Here is a 21,149-nt window from a genome sequence, read left to right as displayed (position 1 = left end):
TGTCTTGTTTGGGCAGAAGAGCTTTGAGTTTTGAGAGGTTCTTCAATTTTAAAAGGTGACTTTTAAAATTGAGGTCCAGTCAATAATTACACCAACATTTCTCAGCTGATTTGTGGTTCAGTTTTAGAGTGGAAAACAATGATGTCTGTCTTTCTTGCATTGAACTGGAGAAAGTTCGGGCTCATCAGCTCATTGAACAGATGGATTGGATACACTCATTCAGAGAGCGTGAAGGACAGATATCACATAGTTACACTGAGATGTAGATCTACCGGTTGTCTGCATAAGTGTGGAAAAACGTGATGTTCTATAGGCAGCGGCCTTTCAAACGGTATCACACCCTACCTATCCTGCTCAATAGACTCCCCTGCCAATTGCATCACCTATACCACTCTCTGAGACGGAGGTTAGCCATGTTGAAATGAAATGGTGGTTTTCACAAAAGTAGTCATAATAGTAGTAGTAGCAGTAGAAGCTTCACGTTCACTTCTAACTAGTGGATCCTTGTTTCCAAATTGATTCCCTACATAAGTTTGGAAAAATCATTTTCAGCCAATGCGGTTGTAGCTGTTAGCTTACTCGAGTGCAGGCTTTTCGTCGGGGTAAGCCACACTAATGAAATAAAAAGAAGGCTTGTTAATTGTTTACAAAAATGATAACAATTCTGTCAAGCAGTTGCTCCAGTCAAGAAGCTCCTCATCTTTCTTTGTTTCCGAATTTCTTCTCTAACACACAGTTCTAAGGTTTGGGTTCAAGTCTCAAACCTTTCTATCAGGAGTTGGCATGTTCTCCCAACGTAGTTCAGTGGCTATTCTGGGTTTCACATACATTCCACAAACATGCATGTTTGGTTCGTTGAAGACACACTTTTCCATCTGTGTAAATGTGAGTGTCAATGATTCTCACCTGTCCAATCATTATTTTGGCGACCAGTCCAGGGTGCCTCTCAGACAAAAGTAAGCTGATTTCAGACTCACCCTAATAAGGATAAGCGGTCTAGAAAATTGACAGCTGGACATTCGTATGGTATCCCGCCTGTTATATCCGACCGATTTTGACTGAATTTTAAATAACCACACTGCACAATGTATATTCCCATGTTCACTTGGTTTGCCGTATGTGTGAAAGTAGTTTAAAATAGACGACAAACAGATGATGAAAATATTTTTTGGGATTCATAAAATATGTATATCAATTGTTAACAGTAAAATTTAGACAAATCTACGAAATTAGGATAACAGATGAGCACCCCACCACTCCAAAAAAAAAAAAAAAAAAAAAAAGATACAAGCAAGCAAATGAAGATAACAAGAGGGGACAAGTAAGAAGGGCAGGTAAAGGTCTGAAACATGAGAAATATCACAGGACAGATGGAACTAATCCAAGAGGGAACAAATGACTCTCTCTCTCTCTCTCTCTCGCTTCCTCTCTCTCCCATACACACACACACACACATACATACACACACACACACACACACTCACACACGCACACACGCACACACGCACACGCATACACACACACTTTTTATAATACCTCTCCTACGCTCCGTTGATTAAAGCCTGTGCAAAAACAATCAGTTTGACAACTACTCGGATTAAAATTATTTTAAACTGCATTTAAATTCATCCTTTTATTCTTGCATGCTAGATTAAACAGTTAATGATATTGAGGTTTTTTTTTCCTGACTGGAAAGTAATTAAAGTGATTGTCACGACAACTTGTTGACACCGAAATACAAACTAGCTCTAAAAAGCACAGCCTTGTATTTAGCTGTATACGTGTTTATATTGCATGAATCACACCAGAAACAGAAAGAGTACTCAGCAAGTAAGTGGGCAGTGAGGAGTACTGCGACATCTGAAAATACTTTGAAAGGTTTCTTGTGCCTTGATCAGCATGACTATAACCACTCCACAAATGGTTGTATTTTCCACATACTGCAAATTTCATCCACAGCAAGGTCTGTAACCAAAATGCAAACCCAATTTCAATGAAGTTGGGATGAATACATTACAAAGACAAGATGTTCAAACTGGTAAACGTTATTGTTTTTTTTAGCAAATCATCATTCACTTTGAATTGTATGGCTGCAACACGTTCCAAAATAGCTGGGACAGCTGGTAAAAAAGACTAGTTGAGGAATGCTCATCAAACTCCTGTTTTGGAACATCCCACAGTCGTTGATCAACATTGCACAGCAATAGACACTTTAAAGCTCTCAAGAACTTTCTTGATAATAGCACGCCTAAATTTGTACGATAATTAATGCTACTGTTCACTTTAAAATAATTCCAGTGGTACCTCTACTTATGAAATTAGTTGGTTCCAGAAGAAATTTCTTAACTCGAAAATTTTAAAAGTAGAGACGCATTTTCCATGTAAATGCCCTAATCCGTTCCAAGCCCCCCCCCCCTCAAAATTCAGACATAAATGTTTTCTAAAGCATAAAAATACATCAAAATATGTAACAAATACATGTTACAATTAGATTATTGCACAATAAATGAGAGTTGTGCATCATGTAAAAAAAAACAAAAAATAAAGTAAAGAATTCAAATGATGGTCATTTAACTTTTAACTGCATCCTCGTCGTTTTTTTGCCCTCTTTAGTCCCATGTTCTCTCTCAGAAGTGGGTTTTGCCTGACGTTTTGGAAATAATTGATCCAAGGACGTTTGATTTTGTCGGCTTTTAACAATCCTTCGAAAATGTCCAAGACAAACATCAGCATAATGAGCGATCACCCGACTGGTGAACACTTTTTCTGGGTGATTCACACTTACGTAAAACTATCCGAACGCCTCATGGCCCGGGGTGGCGAATGACGAGGATGCTGTATAGACACATATCTATCTATCTATCTATCTATCTATCTATCCATCTATCCATCCATCCATCCATCTATCTACACACATAGACACATGCGATAGAGGTCCCTCTTAGCCAATGAGATGCCAGAAAGATGCTAGGCCATAGCCAATGGCAGAGCAACTGTAGATATGTTGCGTTCAGGAAACTCGGAGCTGTGACTAGCAGGCCACACTGCATTTTTAACTTTCATATCTTGAAATTTCTTTCGTAACATGAGGCAATAGTTTCCAGGTGAGATGTTTCGTAACTAGAAAATTTCGTATGAAGAGACGTTCGTAAGTAGTTTGTAACCACTGCATCTGCACCAACTGCATGATAGTAGAATATTGTGTTGCACGACTCATCACTTTATCTCTGCTCGATGACTGCACCTTGTCACACAGCCATCATTGGGTGCTACTACTGCACGATGGTACCCTTACATTTCGGAAAGTCTTTCGATACTTATGTGTCATGTCTGTTTGTTGTCGGTGCTTGTTACTGCAATACTAGTGTAGCTCATACTACTATGACAAATTCCTTGTGTTTTACATACTTGCCCAATAAAGATGATTCTGATTCTGAACAACTTACAAAGCCTCACCAATTACTTTGTTCAATGTTGTTAAAGGAAAAGGTGATGTAAGACCGTGATAAACATTCCCCTCTCCCAGATTTTTTGGAACATGTTACAGCCATGAAGATCATGATTATTTGCTGAAAATAATGTTTTGATGTATATTCAATTAAATTAGTTGCTAAATATTTTATTCTGTTTTTATGTTTAACACAACGCCCCAACTTCATTGGAATTGGGTTTGTCAGTACTAACACATTGAACCACTGCTGCTAAATATCTATGAATCAATGTACGTACAGTATGTACTGAATGCAAATATACAGTATGGATGTACGAAATGTGATTCGGGTGATGTGATTCCGAGCAAGCCTCCCACCGTTTTGTACATCCAGAATATGATGTTTATCCAGAGTCCATCCTCCAATGTTGGAAGCATCCATCTCGTAGCCTTGTAAAACGGCTGTTCTCTTCTCCCACAGGATCAGGTCCAGGCAAGACTCATATTCAAATCCCACCGACACTAAGAGACAAACATGAGTTCAGGGTCAGTTATTCAGCTGTTTCATGGACCTGCGTTACCCCGCCAACTGCCCCCCCAATACATATATATTAGAGCTGTCAGTTTAGCGCGTTTTTATTGGCATTAATTTAAATGAATTTTAACGGGATTTTTTCTCGCGAGATTAACGCGGCACACGTCACAGCGGATGTTACGTTGCTCTAAAAAATAAACCAGAAACAAAACAACAAGCTCACTGCATAGGTCCACACACGTTTGTTTTGCCAGCCACGGCAGCACGAGACACCGAAAACGGATACTTAAAGAGTTTATGAATGGAAAGTTTACTTTTAAAAAGTTGCCAGATGGTTCCACTGACAAGACCAAAGTTACCTGGATGTTTTGCAGTCGTAAACTGAGCTATCATCATAGCACGTCGAGTCTGAAATACCACTTAATGGCCAAGCACACAGCTGATGTGAGTACTCCGCCCCCCTCGTCTCAGACAGACAGCTATGGATCCTTTCAAAGCGAAGAAAATGGATGACACGACGAAGAACAAATTTGCTGAAGCCATAGCTAAATGTATGGATACTGCATGCAAGCCTGTCAACATTGTCCACAGCTCGACTCAAGATGAAATCATTCGCATTGCATCTAACGACTCCACTACAGATTGCCAGCGAGAGCCTCCATTACAAGCCGTGTAGAGATTGTCCGTAGCGGAGTAGGCTAAAGTATACCAAGCGGGAGAAGACACTGTTTCGGGAGAGAAATAAGAGACTAGGTTGATGAGCTTCTGGTGAATAAAGAGCAGGCAGCCTGTCGAATACGATGTATGCCACTGACGCGATTGTTACTTCTTTGGAGCTATTTTGTGTGGAAGGTTACAGTGTTCTGTGTCCATATAAATAAAGCGGGTGGAGCTTCTCTGTGTTCGTCTGACAGTGACGGTGCGCAGAGGCGGTGACATGACAATGAAAGTTCAGCGGTGCAGTGGTAGCGACCTAGCGAAAATAAAACGTCTCCAGTGTTGTCATCGAACCAAGTGTAGTCATCCAAAATGATGTCTACACAAAACCATAGAGAGACTTGCGCGCAAGAAGGACCAAGAGAATCAACATAGCCTTACTGCTGTGTTCAAAGCAAACTTGAGAAAAACGAAGTATGCAACCATGGCTTAAATCCACTATAGGCTGAGTACTAGTTTACCTTAGATGAGCACTTTATAATGTTATATTGCTCTGTTTTGATTCCATAAAAAGAGCTGTTAAAGCAGCTGTTGTGTGACAAAATAATTTTTTCACCGTTGTTGATGGACAGTAATATTGTGTGAGAGATTATGTGTGAATTATTGCTCCAAGTGAAAAATGTTCATGTAAAATTGAAAATCGAAATTGTTATTTCAGTAAATATTTGCATTTTGCACATAGAAAACTGATTCTTGATTCCATATTGATGAGAGCATTAAAATGGGGAAAAATAGGACAAAAAAATATAAAAGGAAATTCAGAAACGATCAAAAAATGCGTGAGTAATCACGATTAATTTTTAGTGAATTTGAGTCAATTATGACAGCTGCATTTTTAATTTGATTAAATATTTTAATCATTTGACAGCTCTAATATATACTGTATATATATATATACTGTATATATAGTAGCGCGATCTGTGAATCAAAGGAAAGAAAACATCATTGGTTTAAAAGCACAGAAAACTAGCGTTAACCTCTATCTCTGTGCTTTTATAGTATCTACTGACTCCTGCTGTTCATTTTCCAAGGGTATTCATTGTGCACACACCCCCAACACACACACACACACACAAACACACACGCACACACACACACACACACACAGTTTGATGAGACTTTTGTTCAGAGCTGTAATGTCAAGGGTGGGACTTCTGCCAAATCAGTGTGCAAGCTGTCATCCTCAAACACATACACACATGCTGCACTGAACCTTGCTGAAGCTGCCAGCTACTGATTCTGCCATTTCGATTATATTATAAAACATACCAGGTAACTCTTTGATTCCACAAGACGTACTTGTACGTCTTTTTAAAATTAGGCTGCGCCTACCAAGGACGTACTTGTACGTCTAAGTCTTTTTTTTTTTGCGTCATTAAGAGGAGGAGGGTCTGATGCAATCTGTGAATGAGAATAAGCTGTTTGCATTGTAAATCATGTAAAAAAGCGACCAGTAGGTGGCAGTGATGCCTCACGTGTTTGAATGCATACTTTTACAAAAAGCACTTTTTCTCAGTTTTTTTGCCCAGGAATCGCCATTTTCATGAAGCTCAGCCATTTTGTAATGCCGATTGTTGAAGAATGGAAAAAGATAGAAAGCATTTTTTTTTCTGCCGCAAGAAAAGAGTCCAAACTTTATTTGGGAGGCTCCATGTTGATATAGCATTCGAACCAAATATTCTGTGGGCCTTGCAAGATCAGTCAAAATCCAGTAAAACGCTGGGATTGAGGGGGTTGCTCCAGTGAAAAAGGCTGGGATGGAATGAGTTCAGCGTCAAGGCTTTTTAATCCAGGTTACCAATTATGATCTTTTGCTGTACCTATGATCAACATCTTTCAAAGTATTTTTAAAATCATGATTCAGATCATGGATGGGTGTTTTTCAAAGCTTGATCTTACACTATATGCTCTTTTAGTAATTTCGTATGGTAGTATTAATTTTTTTTACTTTGCGCTTTTAATGTACTCAGCTGTGTTTGTCACTGCTTTTAAATTGTGTACATTTAATGATACTATACAAATCATATTAACTTATGTTGTATATGACATGCACTACATTTGCTTTTTTTTACAACTCCTAGGTGCTGCCTAGGCACTGCTAAATGTATGAAAATAATTGTAAAATGTATTTTTCTAATTAAGCCCCTTTTTAGAATATTCCCCTCGATTTGGTATCATTTTTAATGTGTTCATTTATTTATATACAGTACTTATTTATTCATATACCCCCCCCCCCAAAAAAAAGAGTATTATTAGGAGGGATTTTACAACATATGTTTACACCCATCCATCCATCCATTTTCCGAACCGCTTGATCCTCACTAGGGTCGCGGGGGGTGCTGGAGCCTATCCCAGCCGTCTTCGGGCAGTAGGCGGGGGACACCCTGAATCAGTTGCCAGCCAATCGCAGGGCACACAGAGACGAACAACCATCCACGCCCACACTCACACCTAGGGACAATTTAGAGCGTCCAATCAACCTGCCATGCATGTTTTTGGAATGTGGGAGGAAACCGGAGCACCCGGAGAAAACCCACGCAGGCCCGGGGAGAACATGCAAACTCCACACAGGGAGGCCAGAGCTGGAATCGAACCCGGTACCTCTGCACTGTGAAGCCGATGTGCTAACCACTGGACTACCCGTGAGGATCAATTTTAGAGTCATTACCAAAAAGAGTCATAAATGTTGTTAATGCTAAATGAAATAAGCCGTGCAAGTGAATTTGATAACTCGCTGGAGGGCATGTCAGCAGCATATTTTTTTTTTTGTGTGTGTGTGAGACTCATAAAGGTGACAGAAGGTTAAAAGGCCCATATTGCTAGAGCCATTTTCCTGTCAGTGTCTTGACTTGGCCGTGTGTGGCTACAATATACTGCATATTGTCACTGTATATTATGAAGTTTGTGTGCAGAAAATAATACAGTCGTTGTGCTAAAGGTGATAGTTGCACAAGGAGTCGACATTTTATAAAACCAATGACAGAGGTGCATATTCTCCACCATATTTTAAGCAATTGTGCCACCAAATAGATTTTGAAGTTCTTTATTGTGAAATTAATGAAAGCAAATTGCAGTTATGAATGTGGTGACGACACAACCACTCAATGCTTAGTTGGCTCACTGAGAATTAAACCATGTTGAGTGCATGGGGATCTTAAAATTAATATAGGCCTGCACACACATCCAAAAAATGCTAGGTTGTTTTGTGGGGGTTATGAAATTTTATTTATTTATTAGCTATGTCAAAATCCCACAATCCATTATGGGTTACTTTCTCTACTCATTTTAATAATATTTACCTGTTATTTTTGGGCGTGTACAGTGAACATGCTCAGGTTTGTTTTCCTATTGTATTTTTGTATTTGAACTCATTTGGAAATGATTAAATGCGGAAGAGTCTAGAGAAATCTTCTAAATCGACAAAGCCGCCACCTAACCTGGCAGCCTCGGCCGAATAGGATGGACAGAGAAGTGTGCCACATGCATGTTTACAGCGTGTTTATTAAGATGGGTTCTTTGATTTATGCACATTTGATTCTAACTCATAATATCGCACTTTCTCTTTTGTATTTTGTTTTTCGCTTTCAGACTGGTACAAACATGGTGGAGCATTTATCTTAATGAAGACAACATATCGAGACACTAGTCTTAAAAAATACCCAAAGCTGTGCCAACATGTGCGGGAATTACTGTATTTTTCAAATTATAAACCGCTCTGTTTTTTGCAAAACTTTGAACCCCAAAACTTTATGGATTTTGACCCGTGAGCCATCAATAGATTTAGCCATTCTTGTTACATCCGACCCGTGATCGGCTGGCAACCAGTTCAGGGTGTGCCCCGCCTTCTGCCACAACGCCTTGGAAAATTAATGGATGGATGTCGGTGAAACAACCCAGAAATGTAGTCGATTTGATCTAACATTTTGATCCAATATTTCACTCAGCTGTGAAATTTGAACAACCCATCCTACTAGGTCAAATTACTATGGGATGCTGCTATAATCACCCAGCGGCTGGGTTAAAAATAAACCAGTGTTGGCGCTGGGTCATGAACCTCACCTTTTAAGCAGCGAGGCTGAACAGAACAAAAATCTGCTAGCCACACTTAAGTATAGTGAGTCATGACATCATGTTTGTGTTCTGACGCTGTCTTATGTTATGTGTGCTGTGCATATATTCATGACACAAAACACAATGAAACTTCAAGTCGTAGGCATAGCTTGATGGCTAACAGCACGTTGTAGTGGTAGAAATGGGCCAAGTTATACAATACATTTCAACAACACATCTTTATTTATATAATGTTTTCACAACAGCTTGGGCTGTAACCATCAATAAGGAAGCTGTGTCTTGGTTGTCATCTTGCCTGAGTTTCAGCACTGCCCACACCCCCCACAAAAAAAAAAAATGGATTACTGCGATGGTGAAAAAGAGTTTTGTGATAAATCTCAGCAATCCAGTCCTAAATTGTGAGTCAGTCTTTGCACATTTTCAATACTTGTTTTCTTAAGTAATGTATTTAGAAAAAAAAACGCACAGAATTTTTTTCTCTGATCTTTCATGTTTGTTTTCAAAGATTTATTGAAGTATAATTTATATTCAACATATTTTCTATTAAGAAAAAATGGAATAATTACTGGATTTGTAATTGTAATTTCCCCATTGCGGGACAAATAAAGGATATCTTAATTTGTACTTTCTCCTATTCAATCACAGTGTTAATGTTTTAAGTATGCATTATGCTGCAATGGCTAACAACAATAAATAAAGCTACAGTATATTCTAGGAATATTCATTTTTATGAAAATTTAAGACCACTATGTCACTTTATTTTGATGGTAGTTACTATGACGACACTTGTAAAATGACATATTTTTAGTAGTACTTGCTGTAAAAAGTTTAAGAACCTCCATTTAATGAGTTATATTTTTATTTTTAGTATGCTACTATGATTAAAAACATACTTTGGGATAGCGCAATATAATGTCTGTAGATAGGTCATTCTGTTACATTTGCCACATGCAATTTTAGTCATTAGAATGACAGACAAATATACAATTTATATTAATGCTGACATTATGATTACTGCATGATTACAAACAGCAGTCTGCCGTATCTACTACCACAAGGACATCGATCAGTGTGCATCGTGGGATTACGTAATGTAAATCAGGGCTAGGTTTACATAGGGAATGTGTGAAGACAACACATGAAATAAAATTCCTTCTTTTTCACACTTTACAGAAAAAAAAAACATTCTGGGGAATTTACACAAACAGTCAAACCTGATGTGGCGACTTGTCTCCCAGCACAGGGTGCGGGGATTTAAAGTTGTTTTGTTAGACTCGGGATCAATGACAATGGTTTTTCGTCCAGAAACCAACAAAATACTTGAGCAACGGTAATGGGGCAAGCTTGCTTACCCTCGCTACGATGCTGCCAGCTCACAGCTGATGTAAACATTGCATCATCAGATTGACAAGCGGTGTCATTTTTTTTCCTTGGGTTTTTTTCCCTTGTTTTGCTTTATTTAGCGAGCAATCTTGTGTTAATACTGTCATCAATCAAATGTGTAATTGGCCATGAAGAAAATTGTGTGATTTTATTTTATTTTTTTGCATATGGACATTTGTACTTTATAGCCATTGCTTTTGACGCGGGTTTTGCCGCGGCAATTTTGACAGACGAATTGGCCCTTGGCTCGAGTCGGAATATGAAAAATATTTACCAGGCCACTCCCGATTTCAAATCAGCATTGGCATCGTGGCAAATGGGGAATGCAAACCACGTAAACCCATTTGGTTATTAAATTGCGTTATTATTGTGATTTGTAAAATAATTCCACAGAAAATGCTGAAAAGCATCTGTCCAAAAAAAATAATAATAATTGTATAAGAAAATCATAAAACAGGTTAATTCATGCCAAACCTCAAAAATGCGGGGCTACAGGATAAATACCCCCCCTCCACCCCTCCCCCCCACACACACATACACATACGCACACAAAATCATATATTTAAAAATTCTATGTCCTCATTATGGGGCCACTCAAAGTGTGGTTGCAGGCCACATGCGGTCCACGAGCCACCATTTGCCGATCCTAGCTACTCAAAGAATGAAACAAGAAATGTTTTTGAAAAAAAAGTTTGAGCAATAAACTTACCGACAGCCTCTGACAGTCCATAAACACGTTGGCCGTAAGCATCTGTTTTGTCCCAAATGAAGGTGTAAGCAAGATTTGGCTGAGCCGGGAACCATTTTTGGAAGAGACGTCCCACCACGGCCACCATCAGATGAACCTAAAGATGGGACAAGGTAAGCTATGTTTTCCTTAATATATCTTGACAAATTATATTTCATATCTCACCTTCATCAGGTTAAAAGGTATTGATGACTGTGTCATGGTGATTTTGAGGACTGGCTTGTATCCTGCAGCTCTTGAACTCACGTAGATCAGGTTGAGATCACTTCCAGGGATTGTGGTTTCTTCTTGTAAAACCTGTAAATTAAAATAACTCGTTAGCATGTTCGCCAAAAGGTCATGAGTTCGATTCAGGGCCCCGACACACCTGTATGAGGTTTACATGTTGTACCCGTGCCTGCGTGGGTTTTCTCTGGATACATCCCACGGTTTCATTCCACATTCCAAACACATGCATGGTAGGTTAATTAAATTGTCCCAAGGTGTGATTGTGAGTGAATGGTTGTTTGTCTAAGTGTGCCCTGCAATTGGCTGGCAACCAGTTCAGGGTGTACCCCGCCTACTGCTCAAAGACAGCTGGGAAAGGCTCCAGCACGCCTGCAAACCTCATGAGGATGAAGCTGTTCAGATAATGCATGCCATAGATTCAAGATTAATAAATAGTGAGAGGGAGCCACGCTTTGTTAATTTTTGGTTGAAAATATGGCCACGTCCTGTTGGTAATGAAATCTGGCTGCACTTGAAACAGGCTTTCAAGTAATGTCTCCTAAACAGCGGGGGAGAGTCCTCAACTGTGCTACATCTTTGAAGGCATGTTCAACTACATATTTTATCAGGTACACCTGCAGGTGAAGGACAAGCAGGAGGGCTGCTTTGATTTTGATCCTGACACACACAGCATGCCAGCACCTCCTTGACCTGTTGATATTCACAGTGACTTTCATATTCATTCATTTTGCTACATTTTTATTGCACACCGACGAGTGACTTCTTTCATTTTTACTCACTACCCCTCAAGACAGAAGCTATGCAAAACCTTGAGTGTTTTGTGTTCATATGTACATTAGCATATGTTTAAGTATGCAATTAACTCTTTCACTGCATGTGTGGTTTTATTGAGTGTAACAGCAAGAGTTGAATGTCACCTTGTGTGGGACCTGAAGGGGTTAAGCAATTGGCAGAGGTGGCAAATCCAGGTCCGGGAAGTAAAAAAAAAACTGCCACAGTTTGGCTTTAGCCACAGCTGCTTCTACCCAACCGGCAGGTAAATGAGCTTGTTTTTGCCAGGGTTTTTACTTTCCGGACCTGGATTTGCCACCTCTGCTTGGCAGCTGTATAAAACAGAATAAATTGGGATGTCAGTCGTCAGATAACTCAGAGCTGTTGGAATGTAAGGGCAACCATCTTACAAAGCCATTGAGAAAATGAGAAAAAATTTAAACAATGCAAGCACTAAGCAGCAGTAGCTCATCTGAGAGGGCTTTGAAATGGAGGGTCACTGTTTGAGTCTCCCTGCAAGGGGAAATAAAAATAAAAATAGAGACCAACAGGCTGAATAAGTGTACGATATGCTCACGTTACATGATGCATAAACAATGAACTGAGAACATGCCTAGTATGTTTGTTAATTGTTATTCAGATAACTATACTACAGCATAAAGAACATGCTCACAAGTTTACCAAACCATCAGTGTCACTCCAAATTACGAAATCCAATGAAATCTTCATCTTCGGTGCCCTTTTTAAAGAAGTCCGTGAACTCCGTAGGTAGAAGATGTGGCGCTTCCTCTTCTACGTCGCTTACGTCATACGTCAGAGTCAACGTCAATTGTTTTTATCAGTTACTGTTAATGCGGAAAGTATCAACACAGGCTTCGAGCACCCACGTGTGAAATGATATAATGTGTTAATCATTTCCCACATAAATCGCAAAAAGTCGCACCCCTGTCCAAACTATGAAAAAAACCCTGTGATTTATAATCCCGAAAATACGGTACTGTACGTTACTACGTTACAAACATCAGCCAACAACATCAGAATGAGACACGCTAACAACAATGAAGTAGAACCGGGTGGTGTTCATCATTTGAAATGTCTGGGGATATCACATTGTCATTTAAAAGATTCATCTGCGATCTATTTCTTTTGGTCATTTTTACAAATGTTTGAATGTTTTGCTCACACGCCGACCAACGAGCGCTTTCTTTTGACAGAAGGTAGCGTTTCTTGGGAGAGGACGCAGCTGCTACTGGCATCTGTGATTGGGTGAATGCTTTGTATGCAGATGCAGAATGCGCGGATGGCTAGTTTGACACGATTACACCGACATTAACCATTTGCAAATGCGACAATTTTAAAAAATAACAGAAATATTGTAGACACCAATTTATGATGAAAATAAAATGATTAGGCCATGATCAATCATTTGTCATTGAATGATCGAGGATGTGGAATTTCCACCACCTATATGTGCACCAGATTTTCACGGCGCGAGAAGAACAACATAGACCTATCCACTTGTCCATCGGAAGACTATTCTTCGATCGAAAATAATGCGCGCATTTTCCCCCAAAATACCAAAATATTGTGCTTAACTTGAATTAACAAGGACGTTCGTAAATTGAGGTTCTACTGTGCGTCTTATGTATATCATTTTTACGAGATCATTCGTGGAGAAATGTTTGTCTGTTCATTCTAATGACTAAACTGAGCCCGAGAAAACATTTTCATTTGGCGGCATAAAAGTGGAATTGCCTGAGAGAAAGTTGTTTTCAATCCCTCACTGCACCAACCAGTACAACATGCTCCCAATCTGGCAATTGGTGGATGGCTAAACGATGTGTGGACCTCACGATCATCAAAGTTGCCCTTCCTTGATCTATTTTAATGACATTTGTTGTATTATTTTATGACTGCACCGATGCCTTTTCATTAGCCACACATTGAGTGTGTATTGTAGAGGAATTGCATCCCCTTTCAAACAGGCCTTTTCACCACGCTCCTCCTCTTCTCTAATGGATTTAGCGCCACCAAAGCTGAGCATGTGCTTTTGATCATCATTCCTCTCATGCGTTTTTCCATTTGCCCACAAGTTCATTCTCCTCCAACTTCACACAGGCAGTCACATAAACTTGTCAAATAAAAATGGAGCATGAGTTCAGGCTTGCTTTCTTCCTGTGCTTGCATGGTTTTCTCTGGGTACCTTGGCTTCCTCCCACATCCCCCCCAAAATGCATGCTAGGTCCCCTGAGGACTCTAAATTGGTTTTAGTCTGAACGTGAATGGTTGTTGTCTGCCCTGCGTTTGACTGGCAACTAGTCCAGGGTGTGCCCTTTGCAGGACAGGCTCCAGCTCACTTGCAAACCTAATGGGGACAAACGGTGTCGAAAATTGATGGGCGGATAATTCAGGTGTTTTGACAATATACAATAAATGCATGCGAGACAATTGTTTGACCATCTGTTTCATTTGCTTGTGTGGACAACCTAACATAAGAAGATGGTGGACGAGTACACAAATCCATACAATTCTCTGGGTTGTATGCCCTCAATCCCATTTGCACCCACACAAGCAGTGTAACCTTTCTTTATGTCCGCTTTCCATCCTCTTACACACTTGTGTGCCCACATGAATGTGTGTGTGCGTGTGCAATTATGACATTCCTCCATGATGACCCTCAATTGCCAGCCAACTGAAACGTACTATTAGGCCTTCGGGCAATTTGAAGCAGGGTACAGGGTGGGGCTCAGCGCATGTATGCATGTGTGTGGGTATATACAAATACTTTCCAAGAACAACCACTCGAAAGCCACATAATCCTCAACTGTTGTAGCTACCCGTGTGCGTGCGTGCGTGCGTGCGTGCGTGTGTGTGTGTGTGTGCTCGCGCGCGTGTGTGAGTGTGTGCCTATCACTCTGGAACCAAGCTTGTTACATTGAGCAGCTCAATTAAGGAGAGTTTTCCCACCAACTTAATCTAGACATGGAAAATGAATGACCCTTCCTATTTAATGCAGTTTTAACCTCCCCATTTTTATATATACATGTATGACTTCATATAACATGGGAGTTATTCAGCTCTCATCTAGTCAAACACAAAGGTAAAAAAAACAATATTCCATAATCAATAGATTGTCTTTGTGTGAGAACCGATAATCCACCCTCCGAAAAAAAATTAAAAAAACAATCTGTTCTGAATCGTTTTGGATGAATGCCTGTAGAAATGAGTGTAGAAAACAGTTTAGTCCCTCTAAAGAGAAGGAAATCAGTAAAAACACTGACAAAAAATTGTTTTTTAAACAATGCAGATGACAGATGTCTGCAGTGAATCTTTTTCACATGAGAACATAACCTTGAGCTGCTCTGAGCCTGTTTTTTTTTTTTTTTAATATTCATTGAAAAGTCAACACCATATGCTGAAAAAACGATAAATGTCATCATGTTTATGCACTGTTGGGCATGCAAGCATGATGAATGGAGCTAATTTGTTGCTCTCCATTAACATTTTAATTTGATCACTTTAAAATGTCATATTTGTGCACGGAAAGAACCCAAGACCACATCCTTGCCCCATATGTCCCATCCAGCCTCCTATTTATATTTCTGACCTGGGTTTCTGGTATGATGGGGCCATACTCAGGTGAGCTTCTGTAGAACATTGACAGCGGGGGTGCGACAATGACAGGACCGGGTCTGACAAAACCACTCAGGTCACAGCTCGGAATGTCATTCTCCTCCTGAAAGAGAAGTCGTTTGTGCGTCAGACGTTTTTCATTATTAATCGTCACTTCAGTGACTATGCCACAATGACACGACGCTGACAAGGTATCTACAGTATGAGGTGTGTCGACAAAGTTACAGAGATTCAAGAAAGATTCAACTTCAGAATTTCAGATCTGAACCAAACATTCTTCCATTTAAAGTAATCTTCCAAAAGTTCTAATATTCAACCCCCAGCCTTCTCTGTCACGCCTTAATGCAACACAATTGCTGTCCTATCGGGTTAACAAGAATAATAGAGTTTATGCAACCGCCTTGTTGTCATAGCTTCTGCATTTTCATGGGCAAGTTTTTCAATAAGGCAAAAAAAACAAAAACAGTGGAATTGAAAAGATTGTTAATCTTATTCTATACTTGGCAAGCATCTGTGCCTGAGCCAGTAATGAACACAGACACAGCTCACCTTCTTCATGGCCAGAGTGTCCATCACATAGAATACGTTCCAAGGCACCCACACAGTTCGGTACTGGGTCAAGAACGGAGCACGTTCAAAACTTAATGTCAGGGATGCTCCACCATTGGCCAGTAAATCGAACCTGCAGCACAATGAATACGAATATAATTCAAATGAAAAACATTTCAGATGAGTTTGACATTTTTAAAAGTTGTTTAGAATATGAAACATTTGAGCATTCAACTGGGGAAATAAAAATGGGGGAGTAATAGCAAAACCATGTCAGGTAAAAAAAAAAAAATGTAAGAGAATGTCTGCTTTTACAGGCGTTTCACTCTGTTTACACTTTGCATGCATCCTCTTGCTATAAATAAAAACACAAGCCCTAAAACAGTTCTTTATCTAATTTGATTAACATTGTGATCTTAATAAACATTTTGACTGGCAGTCTTTTTAGTGTTCACAACGACAGGATCACAAAATTCTACTACACAAGTAATTATAAATCAGCAAATCATAAACCAGATTACAACATTAATGCAAACAAATCTGTGGCTTTATCTCTTCAGCTTTGCAGGTTCTGATATGTTAACATATGGATTGTAGTTCTTAAGCATTGAACTTATCTAGACACCATATGAATAAGTAAATGAATTGCTGCCTGTGCGACTGTGAAGTCGATTTGAATTTGACAAATTGTTCAGCCCAACATCTGAGTATGTGTTGCGCAATGATTGATTGTATCACTGGGAATATAATTAATTTTAAAAGAGTTAAGCCTCCATACACACACTCGCACATTCACTCACATCTCTTCAGCTGATGTGTTTGACACACAGTTGAAGGGTAATGAAGAATGTGCAGCATCACAATTGGTAGCGGGTGACTGTTAGCTAACGCCACTGATCAGGAGTTGTTAATTTAATAGCAGTCTCTGTCTCCAGCCTTTGAAATTATAATTTATTTTGCTACTCTTTATCTTTTATTTGTTTTTCAAATTGGTGGCAGTTCATACAAACATCGAATGAGTAGCCAGCTGATCGCTATCTACAGTCATAAAATAGCCGGCGTCTGTGAAGTTTGGCCTCCGCTTGGTGACTTACATTCTGATGGTAAGGATAAAATACAGGCTAATATGTCTCAGAGATACATTCAGTCACTGCTTTTGACAAGCACACAAGTCAGATAAAAAGGTAACGCCCGCAGCCATTGACGAGTGTAGTCGTCAGACATGTTTTTTCAAGGGGAGGGGAAGAAGAGGCACTGCTGCAGCCCCGCAGCCAAAATAGAGTTTAGGTATCATTTTTATTATGCATAATCACCAGCAAGTAGAAACATTGCACCGTTTAAAAAGTGAAATTGTCCAGTATGAGTTCAGCATCTTGTTACTGACAACTTTGGTGATTGTTTTTTTTTTTCGCTCAAAACACTGCTACCAGTGCATGTTTTACACCAGGAACCCTGTATAGAGTAATGAGAGCCTCTTAATGGATGAACTTCACTGTTTGCATTGACCAATCTGAGTATATTATTTCAGTATTGTGAATTGTGACCCTGTGAATTGTTGCATAGGTTTACATTTCGCAGTAATTTTTTTCCTGATGGGTTTTGCGTTCATTTTATTGTTCATGATTCTGACAACATGATGCAGGTGAATATTTAAGAAGTACTCAGAGATATATAAGAGACCATTTTAAATTGATGACATGTGCATGTAACCCTTCTTCCACACTTATTGGAACAATCACATGCCGCCATACACAACTGCAGTCCCTGACCACATTCTGAGTGGCACCTTGACTAATTTACCACCCCCAACAGAACATATAAGATGCTGATAAACATCTACTAGGTAATGTCAATGTTCTGCTTGATATGTTCGTTTTCATAAAAAGCTAATTTTCTCCGGATTCTGGAAGAAAAGGCTGACATTTACATCTAGTGATGCTATGTTCTACTGCTTATTACCAAAGAATGGAAAATAGTTGAATCGAACTTTCAAGAAGGGATTATATAAATTTCCCCAGTGTGGGCAAATAAAGGATATCTTATAGTCCGTGGGTCCTAAAAAATCTGTCAAAATGCTCAAAAAGCTGGCATTATGGAGTTTGCTATAAAAAATGGCTAGCAGTGAATGAGTTCATGTATAGCTTCACATGAAATCACTTACATTAAGTTGAAGTTTAACATATGCAGAATATCATACGCTTATATACGCACATGCCGTCTTTGCGTGTGACAGTGTATCCGTGTTCAGGGTAGTGGACAAATGACACATTGACTCCAATCAGGGGTGTTCCATCTGCTGTCAAAACTTGACCCCGGATTATGGACACCAAGCTGGAAAAGAAGAAATCAGGATCATTGTTATTTGCTACACCTGAACTTCGGCTGCAAGATAAGGCTGCTCTTTTATTATTCACATTCTTTTGAAGAAAATGCATGAAACTTATATTTTGAAACAGCATAACTTTTGCATTTTTAATTCAAAATGTGCATTGATTACTTTGTTAAATTAATGAAAATTAATTAGCAGCTCCAACGGGGAAGCTCAGACTTCCCTCTCCCCAGCTACTTCTTCAAACTCTTCCAGGGGAATCACAAGGCATTACCAGGCCAGCTTTTAGACATAAGTCTCTCCACTGTGTTCTGGGTCATCCCTATGGCCTCCTGCCAGTGGGACAGATCCGAAACAGCTCATCAGGGAGAAGTCCAGGAGGCTTCCAGATTGTCCAAGCACCGCCTCATCTGGCTCCTCTCATCATGACCATCGGTAAGGGTAGGAACACAGGTCGACGGTAGAACTGAGCACTTCACATTTCAAATCTGGTCATTCTTCACCACGACAGACTGATGCAGAGTCTGCATCACAGCAGAGGCTGCACTTTATCCGCCTGTACTTTTCCTGCTCCATTCTGCACTCACTGGTGAACTAGACCACAAGATACTTAAACTCTTCCACTTGGGGCAGAATCTCATCCCCAACCTGGAGAGGGCACGCTACCCTTTTTTCGACGGAAGACCATGGTCTCGAATTTAGAGGTGCTGATTTTCATCCCAATCTCTTCACACTCGGCTGCAGCCACTCCAGTGAGAGTTGTAGACTGCGGCTCAATGAAGCAGACAGTACCATAATTTGCAAAAAGCAGAAATACAATACTGAGGCCACAAAGCCGGATTCCCCCAATCCCTCGGATACATCTAGAAATTCTGTCCATACAGGTTATGAACAGAATCGTTGACCAAGTGCAGCCGAGGCAGAGTCTAACCCTCACTTGAAACAAATTGGACTGGCTATCGGCAATGTGGACCAAAATCTGACACCGGTCGTAGAGGGACCAGTTTTAGGGGATTCGGCACCCAGTACTCCTAAAGCACTCCTCAAAGAGGTCCCCGAGGGACATGGCCGAATGGCTTCTCCAAGTCCAGAAAACACATGTAGACTGGTTGGGCGAACACCCGTGCACCCTCGAGGACTTTGTCGAGGGTGAAGAGCCGGTCCACTCTTCCAGGGCCAGGAAAACCACACTGAATTTGACATTCAACTTTCTGATGGACCCTCCTCGCCAGCACCTCTGAATAGACCTTATCAGGGAGACTGAGGAGTGTGATTCCTCTGTATTTGAAACACATCCTTCGGTCACCCTTCTTAAAAGGAGAGACCACAACTCGGTCTGCCAATCCAAAGGCACTGTCCCGGATGTCCACACAATATTGTAATGGCATGTCAACCAGAACAGCCCCAAAAGATCCAGAGCTTTTTGGGAGTCTCGGCGGAGCTCATCCAGCACTGGGGGTTTTCCACAGAGTAGCTTTTCAACCACTTCATTGACTTCAACCCTAGAGATACGAGAGCGCACATCAGAGTCCCCAGGCTCAGCTTCCTCAAAGGAAGGTGTGTCAGTGAAATTGAGGAGGTCTTCAAAGTATTCTCTCCATTGACTTGCAATGTCCCAAGTGGAAGTCAGCAGTGCCACATCTCCATCATACATTTTTTTAATGGTATACTGCTTCCCTGTGCTGAAACACCAGATGGTGAACCAACATTTCCTCTGGTACCTGTCAGCTGTCTCCAGAGTCCCACAGGCCACAAAGGCCCAATAGGACTCCTTCTTCAGCTTGATTGAATCATTTACTGTCCACCAGCGGGCATTGACTACCCCACAGCCACAATTCCGATCGGCTGCCTCAACAATGGAGGCGCGAAACAGTTCTGCCAGAGTTGAGGGTTGAAACTCCGACAAGGGATTCAGTCAGACGTTCCCAGCCAACCCTAACAATTTATTTGGGTCTACCAGATCGGACCAACATCTTCCACAATCTGGGCCAACAAACCCCCAGGTGCTGAGTAGTTGACAGCTCTCCCCCGAGTGTCCAAAACAAGTGGCCATAAAGCCGATGACATGATCGTAAAGTCAATCATTGAACTGTGGCCTAAGGTGTCCTTGTGGGCCCCATTGGTGCAGGTCTGACCACCAGGTGGTCATCACTGAGCCCCACCTTCAGGCCGGGCTCCGGAGAGATGACTCATGTCTGGGCAAGGAAAAACTGAGTCCAACATTTTTATTCATTATAACGCTCTGTGAGCCGTGCTCTGTCTGGTCCTCATCTTGGCCTCATCTTGGGCCTGTTTGCCAAGGGTTCCCCTGCCAGGGGCATAAAGCCCCAGACAATTGAGGTCCAAGGCTTATTGAGACACACAATGTCCTCCACCACGGTGAAGTGATGAATCATTGACGGGCCGATTATTCCCTGAAAATTACAAATTGTTATAGCATTTGCGAATAACTGTTTTTGGGGCATATTCAGCTGTATTGTTTTACTAATACTACGAACATGTTCTGAAGCAAGCTCTTTGTAGGATTATGTGACCTACTAAGAACTGATGATTTAAGTGAAAATTATTTTTAAACTGATCTGTTTGAAAACTTTTTGGGAAAATATTGCTGGACTTTGCTGAACAATGTGCACACACAATTGCATATATTGCATTACAACACAGCACTGTGTAATACAGTTTTTATATTGGACATGGACCTCGAGATCATCAGGATTTAGAACACAGATGGAATAACTCATTTGGCACTCGTGAT

At 40.4% G+C, this 21,149-nt stretch overlaps 1 protein-coding gene across 2 annotated transcripts in view; it reads right to left on the bottom strand.

The window, feature by feature from the left end:
- The window catches only part of LOC147200723 (teneurin-3-like), a 213,569-nt gene that overhangs the window by 66,435 nt on the left and 125,985 nt on the right, over positions 1–21,149 (bottom strand). For both annotated transcript variants that reach the window (XM_086118984.1, XM_086118985.1), the window contains exons 17-22: positions 18,277–18,396; positions 16,066–16,198; positions 15,491–15,619; positions 11,050–11,181; positions 10,846–10,981; positions 3,809–3,952 (exon numbers count right to left, since the gene is read on the bottom strand). In XM_086118984.1, the coding sequence (XP_085975110.1) occupies positions 3,809–3,952; positions 10,846–10,981; positions 11,050–11,181; positions 15,491–15,619; positions 16,066–16,198; positions 18,277–18,396 (794 nt within the window). The remainder of the gene's footprint in view (positions 1–3,808; positions 3,953–10,845; positions 10,982–11,049; positions 11,182–15,490; positions 15,620–16,065; positions 16,199–18,276; positions 18,397–21,149) is intronic.

This window comes from Hippocampus guttulatus, chromosome 9 (genome assembly GCF_054856545.1).
Source record: "Hippocampus guttulatus isolate MCC_2025c chromosome 9, RoL_Hgut_1.0, whole genome shotgun sequence".
NCBI lineage: Eukaryota > Metazoa > Chordata > Actinopteri > Syngnathiformes > Syngnathidae > Hippocampus > Hippocampus guttulatus.
Note: the sequence above shows the minus strand (reverse complement) of the source record. Positions and strands in the feature narration are given on the sequence as shown.